Raw genomic sequence first — 22,602 nt, 5'->3', positions numbered from 1 at the left:
TAACTGTTATTGAGTCACGGTAAATGAGATATAGCCGGTTGACAGACAGACGAACAGACAGACACTTGAGACTTCGCGTCTCAATAATAGGACACTGTTTTAACCTTTGAGTATAGAACTCGATGAATTGATATTTTTAAATACCAATAATAATACCAATTTATTGGTTACTCAATTACGGATGAAAAGTTGAGGACTGAGCACTTTTATAATATGCTCTTCCTGCCTACCCTGCTTTGCGCGATAAATTACTGAGCTATATTTAATAGTAATTTTTTTATTTAACATTTTCCCTAGTTAGTTATCTGTACTTATAAATAGCATTATACGTAGAAAAAATATTAAAAAAAAATTATAAAGCAATGAACTACAGTTCTTCTTACCACATAACATAGCAAGGAATGATAAAATAATTGTAACTTTGACCATAATGGAATTTGGAATCAACTTCTACACGTGATGAAGTAATGTGTTTGAATGAAGAAAAATATGGATAGAGTCCTTTTTATATGTATCGGTATTTACTCAACAGTGGGAAGATATTTGTTTATTTTGTAAAGTTATACAACCTTTTTACTTTAAGTATGTGTCTATTTGAGTGTACTTAAAATGTAGCAGCAGAATATTGGCTAAGTTCAGGTCGGACTCGCCACCGAGGGTTCCGTACTAATTTCTTGATTGTAATCGTACAAAGACGACTTTTCCATTTTATTATTCTGAACAAAAAAATATATTCTTTACATAATATTATATATTATTAGACTTGTCACAGGGATTAGACAACAACAAACCTAAAAATATTAATTAGGAGACTCCTTCAGTCTACTCATCACAAATCATGATAATACTTTTAAATACAACTGCAAAAAAATTTATGGAGGATTCATTTTTTTGCAGTTGTATGATGCTTTTTCAAAACTGGCGTTATTGTAAAAAAAGTATATTAAATTAAAATATCAAATAAGTAAAAAGCACATAAAACAAAAATAGTTTCAGAATTCGGCAGACAGTGGAGAACGGAGTATATTAACACTAGGTTCTCTCTGCAGGGTACTACTACAGCGTGAAGCTGATTTTTAAAAAAAATAACAAGCACAAAAGGGCACGGACGACCAGTGTCCGTGGTGTATTTTATTTTGTAATAATAATTTAAAAAAAAAAACATTACTAACATAAAAACTTAAATCGATATTTCCACCAGATTATCTATGATACCGATATCTAAAGCATTACGTTTAATTTATTGACATTCAATTGCACTATAGCTTATGTCATCTGTCAATGTCACTGTCAGATTGCACAACAGTACACAATAGAACATCGTCATTTCATTTACTGCTAATTGTAATCCAAGAAAAGGAATTAAATTTGCAAAATAATTAATATTTTTCAAGCTGGCATCAAGAAGGGTATTGTTCATCGGCGTCCGCACTTTTTCACCTACGTATCGTACCAGCTTTAATAGGTTAGAATTGATTTTTAACATTTTTATTGTGGTTTTCCATATTTGGGAGACAAAAATACATTTTTGGAAGATATAAAAAATTGTAGGTAGCGGGATTTGAACCCGCGCTTCTTTAGAAACCCTTCAAGCGTTCTGAAAACTTAGCCATACGTTTAGCCATATTAATAAAGTAACTTTTTAATTATACACTTGCAACTATTATTCACTCTTTAGTCTTCTTTTAAGATGAATCATTAGTATTTTACATTCCTTTCTATTTACTTAAGGAAATATCTTGGAAATACTTGAAAGTAGTAATTAATAGTCAGTTTTATTATTTATTTTTTTATTTAATATTTGTGTGTACATAGATATGTTAGGCATAATTTTAAAATGTAAGGAGTAATAACACAATAATTCATGCAACCCAATAAAAAATGAGCAAGTAACCATATGTTGTTTTTCCTTTTTAATAAACATCAAAAAATCTATTACAATATTTAATTTCTCACAAACTTTTCATAATATAAAAGCAAGCCAATCAAAATTTTCTTAAAACTCCTAATTCTATTAATAATGTATGGTCTTATAGCATTTCAGATAGATAATCAAAATCATAACTATTAATTGTATCATTTATATTATAGTTACACACTAACACAAAAACGCCACCAGTCCGGCATGACAGTGACTCAATGTGCCCCGCGGGCACCAAACCGAGGTCAAAGTCCCACAGACGTGAGACAAGGTGTCAGTGGCACTGAGCCTTCAGGGGTGGTCACTAGATACAATGATATTTTGAAGAGTCAAGAAGATAAGAGGGAATATAGGTATGTTGAAGTATGTAGTTATAACTAGCGACTTAGATGTGGCATGGCTTGCTTAAAATTACTGTAAGTTTCATCTAAACTACTGAGCGGAGTTTTTGCATTAAAGTGGAACAAATGTTCAATCTTTAGAAACTTCACCTTTATTAAATATTATCCCATTATCAATAGGTAGAACTATCCCAATTAGCTGAATAACTTTGTCTAATATAACTTTTATAGAGGCCTTCAGTTAGCAAATCGTCTCAAAGTTCTACTAGTCAGCGATCCAACTACTGATAAATCCGCAGCCGCATTGGACGTCAATGTTGGTAAGTTTATGTTTTTTTATTTGTTTTATTTTTTTTTATCTAATGTTAACTCAACACCACGCTATGTCTTGTTACTATAGCAAAGATTTCGAGTGGTAATCTAAATCAAAATCAGCGTGTTCAAGGTCGCACGCTTGTGCCACTACGCCACGACGACCTTAATATTATGATATTTTTCCTTAATTCTAGGATACCTAAGTGACCCGGATGAATTACCGGGACTGGCGCATTTCTGCGAGCACATGCTATTTTTAGGTACTGAAAAGTATCCTGAGGTGAGATAATAGAAAAATATTAGTCTTTTATAGGAAAAACGATATTTTTTGTTAATATTCTTGGCTTAAATTATTATAATTATTTTTACATTTTTATCATAAAAATAGATATATAGATAGTATTTGCCTAATTTTTTAGTATTTCTATTAATCAATATATGTATTTAAAAGTAAAATCAAGTTTGTGTTTATCAATTAGGTACAAACAAAATAGATTGTATTTTAGTGAATTTGAATATTATTTCAATATTTGGAAATATTTTCAAACAATGATTTAATATGATAATATTAGTAAGTTTAGTAGGATTCATGTATTTTAGTACACTTTTAATTGATTTTCCTAGGAAAATGAATACAATAAGTATTTATCGGCGCACGGTGGTTCTTCGAACGCGTCGACTTCGTCCGACCACACTATGTATTACTTCGATGTGGTGCCGCAACACTTGCCCGGGGCATTGGATATGTAAGAAATTATAATATAAGACGTCTAATCTTAATACTTTTTAGAAAACATATAAAAATGTGAACCCGCTCCTCTTGGATTCCTAAGTGTGCATAAGCACTTAAAAAATATAAGAAACATTGAATGTTAATAAATTTTCACATAGTATTCACTATTCATATTACTTAACTGTGATACTCATCGTATTTTTAACCATTATTCTTATACACAGTTTCGCCCAATTCTTCATTTCACCCCTATTCACGGAGTCGGCGACGGGTAGGGAGTTAAACGCCGTAAACTCCGAACACGAGAAGAATCTGTCCTCCGATACTTGGCGGTTAGACCAGCTTAACAAGAGTACTGCCGATCCTAAACATCCGTATCATAAGTTTGGAACTGGTAAGTATATATTAAACATTATCATTGCCACGTTCTATATTATGGATTACGAGACCAGACCTCGACAAGCAATACCTCGAGTTTTCGGCAGTGCTTGGGAAACGTATTGTCTTAACACTAGGTTCCCTGTACCTACCATTTTTTAGCTTCGCTGACTGGTAGAACTGAACGTCGTGCTTTGTCAATTTCCACTGAAGGAAATGCAATATTTTATATTTATATTTCTTCACTCTGGTAACAAGGCAAATAAGTAGAGGACGGAAGTGTCTTAATGGGAACGTTAGTACCTTAACATTAGGTTCCCAGGTTTCTTCATTCTACTCTGCTATGTTGGAGATCTATACTAATATAATAAAGCGGAAGAGTTTGTTTGTTTGTTTGTTTGTTTGTTTGTTTGTTTGAACGCTAAGATCTCTGGATCTACGGGTCCGATTTTCATTGTTTTCGTTTTGTATGAAAGCTACATTCTTCAGAAGTGCTATAGGCTATATAACATTACATTATACATATATACTAATATATTTTAAAGTACTTTCTAATTTGACATGCAATTTATTCTGCCATGTTAATAACAACCGTCGCGTCGCTACGCAACCGTTACCGCGACATTTTGATATTCATCCTTGTGAAATTAAATATAATAGTCACTCTTAACATTTCATCTAGATTGAAATTATAGTTTACTGTACAACATTCTAATAAATAATTAAGATGTCACTGATTCCAAATGACCTAGCCTTCGGGCGGCATAGTATGACCTACGCGAACGGGCAGATGACGTTGACCGTTTTATAAATTTTCATACATTTTCGAACTATTGTAAATATTTATGTAATTATTTGCTGTTTATAATTAATTTAAGCTACACTTTGGTTCTCTTCTTATTTTATTTGATATTGCTCGCTAAAATTATCCTACTTAATAGAGAGAAATGTTTAGTTATTTCGTAGAGTCGATATCTATGTAGGCACGCACGGAATACTTTAGGTACCTTTTCTAATATTAAGAATACCTATCCTTTAGTTACTTTAAATCCTTTTGTTGGTTCATTTCAATAACTCAGATATTTTTTTCTAATAATGTGTATCTATTTATTATTCGTTTTGATTATTTAAGTTTATATTTTCTTACTAATTCTATTGAAAATTGAAAATAATTTCATGAATATCCTATATCTTATAAAACAAAGTCGCTTTTCGTGTCTGTCTGAACTTTCTAACTCTTCTTCTTCTAAACCACCCAACGGATTTTTATGCGGTTTTCACCATTAGGTCGAGTATTTTTCAGGGAAGGTTTATATATAGTTTATTATTTGCACATTCTTATGTAAATTAACATAAATACGATAAATGTGTCTAAAGTCCTACCCGTTGAGACACTTTCGCGCATGCGCTGCTTTAATAGTAAGTACTACATGAAAAAAATGTACTGGAGTATTGTTCCTCTTAATAAGATCTACAAAAAAGTCCGCGAGAGCATATTTTTATCTTTTAAGGATAACGTGTAGTGATCATATTTCTGTCTAAAAATAGTAATTTCAATATATTTTTTATTGTGAGGGATATTTTTCCATAATGGTATTAATCCTTATCCTTTAAAATACTTTATTAATTTTCTACGTTAAACGAAGATAAAATTTGCTTTTTACAGAAAATCGAAATTGCGAATAGTTTTAGAGAAAAACGCATTTAATTGTTGACACATCACGCCGTTGACTCATCAGCTGTACCGACTCAAGTTTTACTTATCCCTTACTCTCAGCATATAAATAAGTATGTTAGTTACGTTGGCCATTTAATGTAGATGAACTGTCTTTTACTGTTTTTTCATTTTAATAAGTACTTTAGAAGTTATTAAAATACTGAAACATCCTTGCTGCGAAACGCGCCTCGCGACGTTTTGCTTATTTATACAAGCGCGTCATGAGCAGTCATCGGTGGTTCTGTGGTAGAATGCTCGCCTGCCACGCGGGCGGCCCGGGTTCGATTCCCGGCCGATGCATTCTATTTAATTTTCCTCACAGGCAGCCACGTAGTGCCTACCCAACCGGTGTCGCTGTTTTAACAGCATTAACCACAAGCTCGAAAAAAAACCCACCTGCCTCTATAGCAAAGAAGATTTAGATGCGTTTCACATATTGGATAATTTCAGTTAAATGTATTATTTCAGCGCGATATTGATTTCATAATTTTTGTATTAGTTATTAGTAGGTAGGTTTTTGTTTATAATTTCTTCCGTTTAAAAATAGTCATTTAAATATATTTTAATAAGTACTTGAAAAGATTAGTAGCACAGATTTAAAATTACAGTACTAAAAAATCCTTGCTGATTAACGGTTCGCCGCCCACCACGCGTCCGTCTTGCCCCGCAACATTTTGCTTATAATAGTGGATCCGCCGCACCTGCCTGGCTTCTTTCCCCCGGGCATGGAAGAAAGGCCTACTCATTATGCTGCTGAGGGATATCGATCTATAATCCTTCTTAGTACGGTCGCCAAGCTGTTCGAGAAGTTACTCCTCTCACTTCTTCAGTCGCACATCCACCCACAAAGCGAGCAGTTTGGCGAACGGGTATACCATTCTGGGTAAACTACGCAACAGTGATCAACCGAGAGAGAGTGTGAGTGTGCAATAGCAGTCTTCTTTGACGTAGCACGCGTATTCTACCGCGTCTGGCACCCGGGCTTACTTCATAAAGTGCTCAGAGCGGGCACCCCCCAGCACGTCGCGCATGTCTTTGCCGCTCTGCTTTGTAAGTGACAGGACATCTTGCGTGAGAGTTGAGAGTACTAGCAGCGACCCGATCGCTGCCGTTGTCCCAGTCAGAATTTTGTCACCTGCTCTCTACGCACTATACATTGATGACATCACAATGCCCTAGCGAGTATTACTCAACGAGGAATCCTGTAGGTCGTACGGAACCTCACCCTCCGGCGAGTGACGCAGGCACCATACTACGTGAACACCACGCGCCACTCACCGCAACCTAAAAATGGAAACCCTAGAGGTACACATTGGTCGCCTAGCGTCCAACGTATTCCGTTGCACCGGTGTATCGAGTCACCTGCACCTAAGGAGCAGCACTCCGCATACGAGGCCGCCCGAGGTCAGACGTCTCCGAGGGACTTTCTATCCTCCTCCAAATCCGACTCATGAGCAGTCATCTTGGTCGTTTAATTTAGGCCTTCCTCAAGAAACCGAGTGTTCAATTCCAATCCCCTCCCCTTCCACGTGTCTGCTCTAAAGCAGGTTTTCGCCTGGGACCACGGTCGGACCAACGCTCTGATGTCGTTCTGAGCTACTACGGAGATGGCCGAGAGAATGTTTCAATTCTGCGCCTGGCAAAGTAAATTTAGAAGTGATTGCACGTATTTTGGAGTTATCCAATAATTATAATGTATTTCCACGCGACATAGTTGGTTACATCTTTCGTTTAAGTATTTTTGGGTAAGAGAATAGTAGGTAGTCTGTTGTTTATAATTTCTTTCGTTTAAGTTTTCTGTTATTTGTGTTATTTATTTGTGTTTATTTTAAAACAATTGGAAAATCCTTATTGAAACTACGAAAATGCGGGTTGCATTAGGGTTTAATTAATTTTCACATTATCTTAAGTGCTTTGCAAACATACATTATATGAATAATTCAGTAGTAAAAGCGGGCGAAGCCGCAAGGGGGTCGCTAGTATTTAATAAATATTGTTATAGTTGAAGCAGGCGTAGCCGCGTCCGGGTCCACTAGTACAGTATAAAGTTAAAAAATATTAAAATTAGAACGTAGCAGGATTTAAATCCGCGCCTCGTTTATTAGACGGTGTCGAAAAAGATTAAATTCAAATCCCATTATATAACATTTTTTATACAATTAAATATATATATGTTCTTTTACAGGTAATAAAGAAACATTAGAAAAAATACCAAAAGAGAAAGGCATAGACGTCAGAAAGGAATTACTAAAGTTTCATCAAAAATGGTATTCCGCTAATATCATGACACTCATTGTTTTGGGGAAAGGTATATTTTGTTTCATAACTAATTAATATAAACATAAGTCGCCGTGGCGTAAGGACAGAAGTATGCGACTATAAACACGACCGTAGATTTGATTCCCACTCGGAGGAATGAGGTAGTGAATTATTTTCATTTTCTCGCTCTAATAATAAGCGCGCGGCCAAGCCAAGCCAAGCCAAGCGCGGCGTTGAATGTCGTTACTCAGTACGCAATGCCTAGAGAATTTGGCGGTGCTTGAGAAGTGTCTTAACGAGAGAGTCTAGCCTTTGTCTTCTCTGCTATAAACGGGATACAGCGTAAAACTAAATATAAAATAACGATCGATTTGAGGCCAGTCGTGGCGCAGGGGCACAAAGTGTGCTGCAAATCGACTGGTTGTGGGTTCGATCCCCACTCAAGAAAATGAAATATTTGTATAGAATGTATATTTTCATATCTTCGCTCTAGTGTCGTGGGAAAGCGGGGCTTTGCGTTCCGCCACTGAACAAGCAACGCCTCCAAAATTCATTGGAAAGTGGGGAACAGAGTGACTTACTGGGTTTCCACTGCCAGTATGCGTGTGCGGGATACAGAGTGAAGCTGATTTTAAAATTACTATATTTTTAGAATCCCTCGATGAATTAGAGGATATGGTGACCAAACTCTTTTCCTCAGTAGAGGACAGGTCGGTCACAGCCCCGACCTGGACGGATCATCCGTTTCCACCCCATTTAAGAAGGAAACAGGCATACTGTTATCCCGTTAAGGATCTACGGTCCTTGTCTATTGACTTCCCTATACCGGATACAAGGAAATATTATAAGAGTGGGGTAAGGATGATTTAAACTTTTTTATTATAAAAGGTATTGGAGCGGAACTTAATGCCGTGGATTGTCTTATAAAAGCGGGGAAATTAATGATAAATTTAATTATTGATTATTTTGTTTATTTGAAAATTATTATGAGCTATTCTTTTTGGAATAAAATACTAAAAATACATTATTTCATTGATCACATTTTCTTAGAATTAGAATTATCACGACTTACCATAAGCCTTCATCTATGATTTTAATAAATGTGTGAGAATGGATGTTTGTTTCGCTTTCACGAATAAACTACTCAACGGATTTTTTATAATAATTTACCGCAAAGTAGCACCAGACTACCACGTAGGCTACAATTTGTGTAAACATTTTGTATGATTGGGCTTCAACATACCAATAAAGTTACGCTGGTTGCTGGTTTATAAATCACTATTTGTTTTTTACAGCCAAGTCACTATCTCTCTCATTTATTGGGTCATGAAGGCCCCGGAAGCTTGTTATCGGCTCTCAAGGAGAAGGGATGGTGTAACAGGTGAGAAGTATGTTTGTGTGTAAGTGGCGTAACGTAACGCCGCGCTTCACCTTCCTATTTTGACATCTATCATTTTATTATTATTTAGTATCTATCTATCTCCTTTGAACATTTTAAAGTTTTTATTTTCTCATATAATACAATGCTCAATTAACTTTATAAAGAGATTATAAACACGACGGTTGAGAGTTCGATTCCCACTTAATGAAATCGGGATGCAAAACAAGCACGGAGTTTAGTTTCACCACTTAACACGTAACAAGCGATGTGTCAAAGTTGGGTGGCAAATGGGAATAAGAGTGTCATAACACTAACGTCCCTCTGTCTACCCTGCTATGTAAAGTTAAATATATTTACAGTCTTGTCGGTGGTACTCGTATCGGTGCTCGTGGTTTCGCGTTTTTCGGCGTTCAAGTGGACCTAACTAAGGCTGGGGTGGATCATGTTGATGACATTGTCGAATTAGTGTTTCAGGTAAGTGTAACTATTTGCAATTAATATTGAATGCTATAATCAATTAAGAAGTAGGTAATATCATGATTAATTTACAATTAAAAAAGTGAATTGTATTGTATGGTAGGCAGGGGGAATTACAAAACATATAAAAAAATGTACGTACGAGGGGAGGTCCAAAAATTCGTGGAATGGAAGGGTTTAAGCTGAATATATTTATTAGATCTATGAATTAATTTTTCTAAACCGTAAAAAATAATATTTTTTTCTTTTGCTTCAAAATGGGCCAAAATTGCCGCCTTCATCTCACTGTCGACGGATAATTTCCTTCCCCTTAAGTCTTTTTTTAAAATGGGGAACAAATCAAAATTACTAGGGGCCAGGTATGGGGCTGAAACTCTATTTATATACTAATGATGAGTCCCCAAGTAATTTATCATATCATAAGTTTAGAAGAACACATTAAAAAATGCCAAAAAATATTTTATTCTAGTACATAGCAATGTTAAAAGAAACCGGCGCACAACGCTGGGTGTGGGAGGAGCAACGTGACCTTATGGCGATGGAGTTCAGATTTAAAGACGCGCAGGACCCGAGGGCGTTTGTTACGGGACACGTACATTTGTTGCAGGTAAAAATTGCAGGAGAAATTATGTGTGGACATGAGAGCACATGTGTCAGCATAAGATCTTTTGTGTGGATGTGTAACCACATGTGTGGACGTAAGATTCGATTGCGATCACATTTGTGGGTATGAGATCACATGTGTGTATGTAACATGTGTAATAACATGGTAACATCATTTATACCTATTAAATACTTCATACCTATTAAATTGTACGTGACGTACCTTAATAAAAATCATGGCTTAATGATCAAACCACTTTGTTCCCTGCTTTCCGCCGGACTTTGAGATTGTGTATTGAGTGGCGAAACTCAACGCTGCAATTTAGCTCTGTAATTTAATTTTTTTTAGGAATTTCCTATGGAAGACATTTTGAGTGCATATTATCTGATAACGGAGTGGAGACCGGACTTAATAGATGATCTTCTTTCGATGCTGTCACCAGATAATGTGAGAGTGGGGGTAGTCGCAAAGTGAGTTTTATTTTTAATTTTTACAAACATTTTTCATTATTTTATTGTTTTGCGTTAAAATCCTTGCTTATTGTTAGAGATGATGGCAAGTTATATTGAACTGCGGAACTTAAAGCCGCATATTATCTAATTATATTTTAAATAAAAAAAATATATTTTAAACCAGGTGGAACTTGAACCTACAGCCTAGCTAATGTACAACGGTGTTTTAAATAAAATAATACACTACGTACTGGCGGTAACTCTCCTCCTCCTCTCCTCCGACCTCGGATACAGTACAGAAACACAAAAGAAACCATTTTATACTGTTTGTTTCCGAAGTTAGCGTCAACCCAATATAGAATTCAGCTTTTATGATTTCGCGTTGAAATAGAATTAATAAGGAACGTCTTTATTTTCTAATCAAAAATTTATGATTATGCGAATAATTAGTAAAAAATATAAAATTGTAGAAATATTAGGTTCCCAGGTTGGTCCCAGAGGGCTGCACACCTTGCTATGTGCGAGATAGAGCATGAAGCTAAATAAAATTAATTCTTATTTCAGACGTTTCGAAAAGAAATGCACACAAGAAGAGCCGTGGTACGGTACTAAATATTTACAGGAGGACATCCAGGAAGCGAAATTAAATGTAAGTTGACTATAGAAATATTTGTTTTTATAACGGTTGCGGGTTCAATTCCCACTCGGGCAATGGTTATATTTCATTTATTATTTCCGTTTCCCCGCTCTGGCAGAAACGCGGCGTTGTGTTCCACAAATCAACAAGCAATGTCTTGCAAAATGAGCGGTGCGTTGCTCTGATTATTTTAACACCAGGTTTAACTTACTTTTACTGCTATGTGCTTAAATCCTATTTTTTTTTTTCAGAAATGGCGGTCAGTAAAATTGAACTCAGAACTACACTTGCCTTTGCCCAATGAATTTATTCCAGCTAAGTTAGACTTAGAAAAGAGCAAAGATGCAACGGCTGAGTCCCATGCTCCTGCTATTATAAAGGTAATAAATAAGGTAGTAAATAAATTAATTAATTAAAATAAATCAGCTTTATGCTGTATTCTGCGCACATCAGGATAGGCAGAGGGCTAACCTAGTGTTAAGACATTCGGTTCCTCACTTTCCGCTGAATTCTGGAGGCATTGCGTGTTGAATGGCGAAATATAACGCCGCGCTTTGCCTCTACACCAGAGCGAAGAAAGGAAAATATAAATTTAAATTAATATTTCATCTCCCCGAGTGGGGATCAAACCCACAATTAGTCAGTTTTACAGTCACACTTTTTGCCTCTGCGCCACGACTGGCCTCTTATTATAAAGGTAAATATTTTTATTTAGTACATGCTGTACATCTTTCTATATGAGACATACAGCGTGAAACTAAAAAGGAGTGTTACGTCACTAAGTCCTTTCTCTATAATATAACTCATTTTGCAGGATACTCCACTAATGAGGTTATGGTACAAACGGGATAACGAGTTTTTGCTGCCTAAAGCATTCGTCACTTTGGATTTAGTTAGGTATGTATTTATAAATATATACAAGTATTGTTAGTAGTAGGTTCAATTCTGAAATTGGGATTTTTATTGGACATTTTGTTATATTGAAAATGTATTTGGTTTTGCTGTTTTGACAATTCAGGGAGAAACATTGAAACCTAATTTATATACAAATATACTAATATTATAAATTTCAGTCTAAGAGTTTGAGAGCTCTAATCTCATTTTTGAATACAACAGGCTAATATTACGTGACGTTTGCAGGAGAGATATTGACTTGCGCATTGAAGGGTAGGCAGAAGGAACCTACAGTTAAAACACTCTGTTCCCCACTTTCCTCCGAATTCTGGAGGCATTGCATGTTGAGTGGCGGAATTCAACGCCGCCTTTGCCATTACACTAGAGCAAAAAATGAGCTTCACTAGAGCAGAAATATAAATTTTAAAGCGTAAAGCATGAAGCTAATTTATTTATTTTTTATTTAACTTTCCAGTCCCCTATCATATTCTGATCCAGTTAACTGCAATCTAACATCAATATGGGTGTTGTTATTGCGGGATTCGCTACAACAATTTGCATATGCAGCGGAACTGGCAGGGCTAAGGTGGAGTGTTGGCAACGCTAAATACGGTCTTAGTGTGAGTTTATATGGCAGTTAGACGTTTTTGTTTCTGTTAGACTGTATTGGTGTTGACTTAGACTAGATTGTTGCTTGATTACTTTTTTTTAGCTATACGCTGTATCCCGCGAATGGCAGGGTAGGCAGGGAGAACATTCCGTTTCCCACTTTCGAGAAACGTAGGAGATATCGCGTGCAAGGAAATGGATATATTAAATAATTCACTCCTTGCTTATGATCTCACTTACCGCGCATCGATGGCCTTTTCCGATAGTTTATAATGCGTTACATATATTTAGAAAACTTTTTTATGCATTTAACTGCGAAAAACACAAAAATGTGACAATATCATCTACATGCATGCATGTTTTAAATAATATTATAAGTTTTCATAAGAACATATTTTATATTAACTATTAACTTACATTGTAAATTATCTTTATATTTCTTTTTTTAGTGTGTTTATCCCACTATAACATAAAAAAATAACACTTTTTAGATAACCGTAGACGGTTACGATGACAAACAGCATGTTCTACTTGAGAAGATAATCGACCACGTGGTCAACTTTAAGGCGGATCCGAAACGATTTGAAATCATGAAAGAGAGTCATATTAGAGGTATCAAGAATTTTGAAGCTGAACCGCCTTACCAAGTGAGTGATAAGATGTAAGAGAGAGCTTCACGCTGTATCCCGTATTTAGCGGGAGCGAGTAGATGGAACCTAGTGTTAAAACAATGTTTTCTGTTTTCCCGCCCGAATAAGAGAAATAACTTGTTAATGAGAGTGGAGTTTTTTTTATTGTAAATAATTACATAATAGGAACGAAAATCAAAGTCATAACCGTTGCCTTTATATTTATTTTTTGGTCAAATAAAAATAATATGTTGTGTTTTTTATTATTTAATTACTGAAGGATAGAAGTAAACACTGTAATTTGTTAAAATATTTTTTTGTCTGTTTTAATAGCATGCAGTATATCAGCAAGCGCTGTGTCTGTCGGATCTTGTCTGGACAAGGTGTCAACTATTGAATGCGGCGGAAAGTGAGTATATTAATTATACCTATTATATAGGGTAATATATATATGTATATATATATATATATATATATACATATATATATATATATATATATATATATATATATATATATATATATATATATATATATATATATATATATTATTAGTAGGTATATATGATTATATAGGGTAGACATACCCTACTACACGTGGAATACAGACCTAACCTAAATAATAATATTTTATTCCAATAGGTATAACCCCGGAACAGTTGAACGACTTCGCATCGCATTTCGTACGTAAAGTGCATGTAGAAGGATTGATGTACGGTAACCTAACACGCGAGCGGGCAATGGCGGTCGCCGATACTATTGAGAGCAAGTGAGTATACACAGATACAGCTACAAAAACACACAACATACGTGTTAAGACACTCCGTCTTCGTTAAGACACTTCCATTCCTCACTTTCCACTGAATTTTGAAGGAATTGCGTATTGAGTGGCGGCACTTTCTCTTTACTTGTTACCAGGACTTCATTTCTTCGAGTTCGAAGCCACCCTACAATCTGCTGCCTGCGCCACGACTAGTTCTACTTCTATTTCTTCTGGCCTCTGGCCATACCTCATTATATTATAATTTATTATAATTCGTATTATTATAATTCATATTTATCTTTTGGAAGGATACGTTTTATTTAATTTAAATTTGTTTGAAGTTTAAAAAAAGAAGTTGTATATTTATTTTGATGACAAGATTTAAGTGATTTTTTGTTGTTGAAATTTAATTTTTTGCTTTCTCTTAATGAAAATATAAGTATTTTTACTTCTTAAATTTTTACTCAGTTATTCTCTAAGCTTTCATTGCCTATCCACAATTCCCGAAATTATAAAAATGGTCCGGGCATTTCGTAACTGTCTACAGACAATCCCCATTATAAAGACACTTTCCAACCATGCCACGAGAGTAATAATATATTTCAATATATTATTTTTATATTTTTAGATTACCAAAAAATGCGACGCCATTACTAGCTCAGCAGTTACTGCTGTATAGAGAAGTTGAAATGGAAAAAGGTAATACTATATTAGAGTAGTGACTTTGAGTGAGTTTGATTTAAAATCTGTGTCTTATTATATTTAAACTTGTTGTCCGTAACAGTTAACTCATATTTTTCGTAATCTTTGCTCAGATTTAGACCCGTTTCCTATTCCCCTAAAGGTTCATGGTACCTCCGCGAGATAAAGAACACGGTGCACAAGTCGTCGTGCACGTCGCTGTACTACGCGTGCGGCGTGCGCGAGACGCGCCGCAACGTCACGCTGGAGCTGCTCGCGCACGCGCTCAGCGAGCCCTGCTTCCATGTGCTGCGGACACAGGTGTGTGGGTGGAGGGACAACGCTGTCAGTGTGGAAGATATATGACAAAATATATTATTCGGCGGAAAATGTTGAACGGTGTGTCTTAAGACTAAGTTCTCTCTGCCTAACCTGCTATGTGTACATATAGCGTGAAGATATAAAAGTATAAGAATAAACCCAAAATGATCTCCTTTGTAATTATCGATTTTTCAAAAATTAATTTAGTTCTTTGGGTGTTTTCAGGAACAATTAGGTTATATTGTGTTTAGTGGTGTACGAAGATCCAACGGTGTTCAGGGGTTAAGGTTCATAGTGCAGAGTGACAGACATCCCGCGTATTTAGAGGAGAGGATTGAAAGTTTTATTGAAGGATCACAGGTACGAATTTAATTTCATCGGTGTATAATATTATTGTAATATTATGAATATGTAACTTTATTTATTTGTTACGCTTTAAGGCATAAAATATTTATCCTTCTATCTATATATAAGGATTTTTTTTATATAAAAAACAATATTGTTGAAGACCAGGCCGGTCACGGCGCAGCACAAGCGTGCGATTGTAATGGGTTCGATTCCTACTCCAGGAAATAAAATATTTAAATGAAACTTCATTTCTCTGCTTTGGTGTCGAGACATCGGCGTTGAGTTCCGCCACTCAACATGCAATGCCTGCAGAATTCGATGGAAAGTGGGGAGCGGATTGTCTTAACGCTAGGTTCCCTCTACCCTCTCTGCTTCATGCGGTAGCAGCATACAGCGTGAAACTAAAATAAAAATTTAAATATTGAAGAAATAATATGAAAATTAATTTCTAACAAGTAACTTATCATTCATTTATGAGAATAATTAGAATACAGCAGAACACTATTGTTTTTTTTAAAAAAAAATTATTTTATTTTTAAACAGGAATATCTAGAGAAAATGTCAGAGGAGGAATTCATAAAGCACAGAGCAGCTCTCGCCGCCCAAAAATTAGAGAGGCCCAAAAGACTCGCTGTCAGAGCGTCGCAGATATGGGGGGAAATTACTGCACAGGTAAATGTACTTCTCTTCTTCTTCATAAGGTGTTTTCTCAGTTTTGATTATTTTCTTCCCTAATGGGAGTTCAGAAAGCCTAATATCGGGGCGGCAACATCAACCGCACTTTAAATATTTATTTTTTTATATTCCTTTTCTAGGTCTACAATTTCGACAGACCACGAGTGGAGGTGGAAGAATTAAATACAGTCACTAAAGAGGAGCTTATAGAGTTCTTTAAGGTAAAATAATACAATTATATATTTGTATTTCTTTTTTCATATAAATGAGTATTCTATTTCTTTTTTGTAAAATATGGTTTCAGTTCCACGTGAAATTGGGTTCAATTGCTATTGGGAATTGTTTGGTTCTCAGGGTGCATAGTGTGAAATTACTTCATTCTCCACTTTAAATCTTATTAAAATGGACTGCATATTGATAAATTATTTCATTTAAAAACGTACAAAATTTTTATTAAATCGACGTGCAAAGTGTCTTCGTGTAAATGCCTTGAAATTGTGAAGGTATTTTCTATAAATAAGAAATGTTTTTACTTCATTTACATTTAATAAAAAAACAAAATGATCCTATAAGGGTCGTGTTTTGACCTTCTGAGGTACGGAACCCTAAAATAAGCACTAGTAACTAAATTTTAATTTGTCATACAGAAACACATAAGTCCTAATTCATCAAACAGACAGAAACTATCTATATACGTAGTGTCTGTGGCCGAAGGTGGAGCCGGACAGAAAGAGAGTGAGACCAAGCAGGAAGAGAGACAGGTATGTGCAATTAAGAGGGCGGCTTCGCCCGCTTAAACCTAGACCCATTGTTAATAATATCTGTAAGGGGTGAAGACAATTATTTATTATACATTAAGTATATGGTGGTACAAGCATGCGTTTGCAAACCGATTGTGGGTTCGATTTCCACTCAGGGGAAAAAATTTTTAATATTTTCATTTCCTCGCTCTGGTATCTCTCGTGGTTTTTCCTGTTCGTGGTTTCTTCTATGCTCTGAGCTAAAAATATGACAGATTCCCTCTGCCTACCTTGCTATGTGTAGGATGAAGTTAATAAAAAAAAATGAACAACACGTACATGAAGCGTATACAAAAGCTACATTCAATTCTAAGGCCCATATTTATAAACCGCTCTCAACTCTGAGATTGAACTTTCTAAATGTGTAAATAATAATATATATTTTTTTAATTCTTCTTTTTTATTTCAGCCTGTCGTAATATCAGATTTAGTGGACTTCAAATCACGCCGACCACTCTACCCTCACCCGACACCATTTAATAACATACCCAGGAAAGGAGCGCATTGTAAATTGTAATACTAATATTACATTTAATCTAATAAAATAAAGTAATACATATATTAATAAAAAAAAATGTAAACGCGACGGTTGTGGGTTCAATTCCCGTAAGGGGGAGTACTTAATGTTAAGTTTAGAGTATTTATGGATATCAACTTTGTTTGATAATATACCGAGGAAATAGCGCATTGTAAATTAGATTAGAACTATACCGGCACAGCGATTCACTGTAAACGCGTGGGTTATGGGTTTGAGTCCCGTAAAGGGAGAATGAATATACATTAGAAACTCAATTATCCGGCCCTCGTATACTCGTGACTAATTACACTAAATACCTTCAAATGTAACTATACACATTGTAATATTTTGTTTTAATAAAAATTCTCAAAAGCTCCTCTCCACCCTCTTTCCCACAGTGAAGAAAAGAAAATATTAAATAAAATCAATCGAGGCAATCGAACCCACAACCGTCGCAGTCATACATTGCGCCGCAACTACATCTAGATATGTTTAGTATGATTCCAGTTTATATACGTACACTACGGTTGACGATTTGTGGCCCAAGTGTGGATTGGAGGATTAAAAGTTAATAATGCGCAATAATTCAGAAAACCTAACTTCAGAGGGACCACGACTCGTCGAGCGTACTGTCGTATATTTTATAACATGTGAAGTAATAAGTATTCACCGCCATATTTGTTTCATAGAATAAAATATGAGAAAGAAATAGCATTACTATAAGTTATTAAATAATTTTAATGATTATTTCGTTTTTTTTATTTATTATCTATCTGATATATATTTGGGTTGTGACTTAGTGATGTTTTATTTTATTGTATTGAAAATTATCTAAAAAAAACTCTAATAAAAATCTAAAATTATTATTTTAATAAGTTATCATATTTACAATTTTATTTAAATAAAATTGTAAATATGATCTTTCAATTAATGAAATTTTATGATTGTTTTTTTTAACACTATTGTCATTTAGTCGTATCCTAACATTCCTTATATAGTATGTATTATTTTATTTAGAAGATTCTTCGACTGACGGAGCTTCAACGCCGTGCGTTATCTTCTTATCAGATAGACAGAAGTGAGGAAATGAAAACAATTCGTTCCCCCGAGTGGGAACCGAACTCACAATCGTCGCGTTTACGGACGGTCAATTATGGATAATATTTTTGTTTTAAGTATACATTACCACTTTTATTTAATAAAATAAATAATAATTATTAATTATTATGTTTTATTTAAATTTTTATTTTACTTCAGCTATTTTTTTTATACTGTTTGAAAGAAAAGGTTTTTTAATTAATTTGTGCCATAATTCAATGGTAATTTAGACAGTAAAAGTATTTTTACCAGTCGGTTATATGTTCCAATTCCCTGCTTTTTGAGAACTTGAGCCTTTCCGCCTATTCTAAAGTCTTGATTAGCGTAAGCGCAGCGTAGTGTTGATTGGCGTAACTTAACGCCGCACCGTGTATTGCCTGACCTAGTAAAAGGCAGAATGTTTAAAAAATAAACATTCTTCCGAAAGTATAAAGAATATTACATACATACTAGATACGTGCGCAAAACAACCCTTCCTTACCAGTCGGGGAAAAATATGATTATTCTAGATATTGTCTATACTCAACTTTAGATAATATCTAGAACGTTGTTTTGAAAGGTGAAAACGTACTGCTATAATTTATTTTTGTGCTTAATTTTAATAGTGCACTTAAAATATATTTAAATACCAAAGAGGTACAGTAGTGCAGTTTTTAATCTTAATATGTAGATGTGTTTACATGTGTACTTTCCTTGTATCCCAAGGGTATCATTTACTTTTTTCTACTTTCACTACCAAATTGCATGGCAAGACGAGCAGAGGGAACCTAGTGTTAAAATACTCTATAAAAACGGATCCTAGAGAGGATTTGACCAAATTTCAAGGGCAATAGAGAATAATAGGATACAGCCACAATTTCATTTGAGTGGATTGTATCTTGTAATTTGTGATTTGTGCGAAGTTTTGGACGAACACGAATATTTATATAAAAATTTAAAAATTAAAATAAATCAGCTTCACTCTGTATTCCGCTCACAGCATAAGAAAGGGGGTAGGCATAGGGAACCTCGTGTTAAGACACTCCGTTTCATACTTTCCGCCTAATTGTGGAGGCATTGCGTTTTGAGTGGCGTTATTTAACGCTGTACTTTTGCCACGGCACCAGAGCGAGGAAATGAAAATATCAATTTAAATAAATAGTTCCTTCCTCAAGTGGGGATCGAACTCACAACCACACGATTTTGGAGCACACTTTGTACACCTGCGCCACGACGGTCTACTTATATAATTTATAGTACCTATAATTAGATATTCAAATAAATGTTCACCCAATGCGTTCAGTGGTAGCGTGGCCGAGCGGTCTAAGGCGCTGGTTTAAGGCACCAGTCTCTTCGGAGGCGTGGGTTCGAATCCCACCGCTGCCATTTTTTTAAAAGAAGATTATGGCCATGAATAATTCGCTAAATAAATTATGGAATAAAAATGCATTTTTTATGTATCTATTATTTATATTATTTTTGGATTTTCTGCAAATTTTCTTAGGCAAAGATAATTTAATAAAAAAATTGCCAAACTTTCTGGCTTAGTCAAACACGTTCGTGAATTTGAAAACGTTCAGAGCGCAGGTTTAACGGTCTAGGAGGCTTAGAATTGCAACAAAACGCACTTTTGACTATTAAGCAGTAAGATCAAAAATAGAGAACGGAGTGTCTTAAAAGGAAAAATATTGAAAAGAATAATAAATAAAAATTATGTAATTGCCAAAAAATGTTTGTAAAAAAGTAATCGCAAAAATATACATATAAGTAATGTCATCATACTATCACTCAACGTCGAGAGCACGACGCGTTATTCAAATTTGTGAATAATTTACCCTGAGCCCTGAGACCAATTTTCATATAAAGTGAATGTTGGCTTCAACTAGCGATGGTGTTAGGTTCTATTCTGAATTACAGTTGTGTATAGTATAGATTATAATATTAAGGATTTTTTTACTTTATATTTATATTTTGTCTCTAAACAATATCGTTTAGAATATTTCGAAGAAAAATTATTATTATTTGGTCATCGTGGCGCAGCGGCGAAGCGTCTGCTTGTAAGCGCGTCGGTTGTAGGTTCGATGCTCAATTGGTAGAATTAAATATTTTCACTCCCTCACTCAGATATACGAAATACGACGTTGAGTTCTTCGACTCAATGTGCAATGTCTCAATTTCACTACAAAATTTTGTGTTTTTTGGGGGAAGGAATGTCTTAACACTAGATAGGCCTACCCCTTTTATAGGTACATTGAGTAGTCAAAAAATATTTAATAGATATAATAATAATAATAAAAAAAAAACAAACACATTTTCCGAATACAAAGCTGTATATTTTACGATCGTCGCACTAAATCCAACATGGCGGCCGCGTTCACGCGCGAACTGCATCTGACAGTTGACGTGTGACCGCCATTTTGTTGGTATTTATCGCGGCAATAAAACGTATTGTTCTTGTTTATGCGCTTTATTCATACCCATTGATGCTTTTTGGAGCTGAAGATATATGGGTATGTAATATTTTTATAAAAAAAAAAAAATTATTTCACATTAATATCCAATGTAAATGTAAATATTATATTAGCTACTAATGTGTCCGTGCGGGGCTACGCCCGCTTGAAATAGAAATATTAATAAAGAAATTGAAAACTAAAGATTCAATCAATTCAGTAAAACAATTGTATAAAATAACTGTTACGGCAATTAGTGAATTTAGTATCTATTTTAAATTGACATAACTTTTTTATTTATGAACCGATTGTAGTAAAATAAACATTATATGTTTTCGGAAGCTTTCCAGAATCCAATAGTGAAAATTTCTTCTGAGATTAGACGCAACGCAACGCACAGACAAACGGACAAACAGACCAAAATTTTAAAAATCATTGTTTTGGGTTTTATTAGGTTAATAAAAGTTCCCAATAACATTTTTTTTTAAATATCTTCAAAGCACAGACACCGACCCTCTTACGATTTTGTTATAAGTATAGATTCACGATATATCCTGCATATTGTAGCAGTTTCCCATGCACCGTCCAATTTTCGGACATTGTTACAAGTGTGAGGAAATGAAAACAACTAATTCCCCCGAGTGGGAATGGAACCCACAACTGTCGCGCTTACTGTCGCTGTACCTACTAGGCTACTACTGAGCCGCGACAGCCAATGCGAAGTTAAATAAAAATATATATATTATACTTTATAACACTATTACGAATTATCCCACTATAGGCGCGATGATTGTGGATTCCACTCGGGCGAATTTTTATATTTCAACAATTATTGTTTTTCCTTTTGACACAAACGTGCGGCTGTATGCGCGACGGTTGTGGGTTCGATTTCCACTCGAGGGAATGAAATAACGGCCTCAGTGTTTTATAAACGTTTCTATTTGCTTAGCTTTATGCAAGAGACATGAACACATGAATGGAAGGGACCGCGTGGTCCGTGACCACCCCAGGGAAATCTGGTCTCAACCCCGAACTTTTACCAACTAAAATAAAATTCTTAACACAAAAAAAATAATTTAAAACTAAAGTAAATCACGAAAATACGACTATGGCAAGAGAAGCCTCGTTCTCCAAGTTTTCGATGAATTTTCGAGACTGCGTGTTGAATGATGGAAGTGGTGGAACTCAGCGCTGTCCTTCATCTACCAGAGTGAGGTTATGAAAAAAATTAAATATAATCTTTATTGGAATCGAATCTAAAGCCGATGCATTCACCGACGCTGTCTCGTTGCAACACAACATCCCCAAAATATGCTCATACAAATATATTATGATTTGAATATTATTTTCAATAATCAAAATCAAATAAAATATAATTTTCATCACGTACACGACTCCATAATTATAAAGCGTAGTAATTGGTATTATGACAAGAAAATAGAAATCAAAAGCTCATAATGACCCCCCAGAACCATTTCCCCTGCACGGGAGTCGAATCCCAAACCCGTTTGTGTCAATCAACTGTAGCTGTGTGTGCGTACAGAGAACGAAAGGAATGTCTATGTGTGTGTAATACAGGTATCGGGACTGGGTTGGTGCGATGGAAATTTACCATATTCGTGG

The 22,602-nt window shown here is 35.0% G+C and overlaps 1 protein-coding gene and 1 non-coding gene across 2 annotated transcripts; both read left to right on the top strand.

Moving 5' to 3' along the window:
* The first annotated feature begins 1,324 nt into the window (after positions 1 to 1,324).
* Ide (Insulin degrading metalloproteinase) lies at positions 1,325 to 18,673 on the top strand. Its single transcript, XM_085200130.1, has 26 exons — positions 1,325 to 1,465; positions 2,092 to 2,274; positions 2,494 to 2,582; positions 2,772 to 2,857; positions 3,202 to 3,323; positions 3,535 to 3,704; positions 7,591 to 7,713; positions 8,317 to 8,519; positions 8,960 to 9,045; positions 9,405 to 9,519; positions 9,992 to 10,129; positions 10,475 to 10,596; positions 11,143 to 11,227; positions 11,467 to 11,595; positions 12,030 to 12,112; positions 12,585 to 12,729; positions 13,210 to 13,365; positions 13,681 to 13,756; positions 13,990 to 14,116; positions 14,739 to 14,809; positions 14,955 to 15,112; positions 15,338 to 15,472; positions 16,004 to 16,132; positions 16,276 to 16,356; positions 16,783 to 16,896; positions 17,345 to 18,673. Exons 2-26 carry the CDS (start codon positions 2,126 to 2,128, stop codon positions 17,450 to 17,452), a joined length of 3,000 nt encoding a protein of 999 aa, XP_085056256.1. The 5' UTR covers positions 1,325 to 1,465; positions 2,092 to 2,125; the 3' UTR covers positions 17,453 to 18,673.
* Positions 18,674 to 19,833: 1,160 nt separating this feature from the next.
* Positions 19,834 to 19,915, top strand: TRNAL-AAG (transfer RNA leucine (anticodon AAG)). The gene has a single exon. It is a non-coding gene; the product is annotated as a tRNA-Leu (tRNA).
* The last annotated feature ends 2,687 nt before the right edge of the window (positions 19,916 to 22,602 follow it).

This window comes from Heliconius melpomene, chromosome 17, assembly GCF_056956725.1.
Source record: "Heliconius melpomene rosina isolate 202511_hmr_F chromosome 17, ASM5695672v1, whole genome shotgun sequence".
NCBI lineage: Eukaryota > Metazoa > Arthropoda > Insecta > Lepidoptera > Nymphalidae > Heliconius > Heliconius melpomene.
This window is presented reverse-complemented; position numbering and strand designations above follow the sequence as displayed.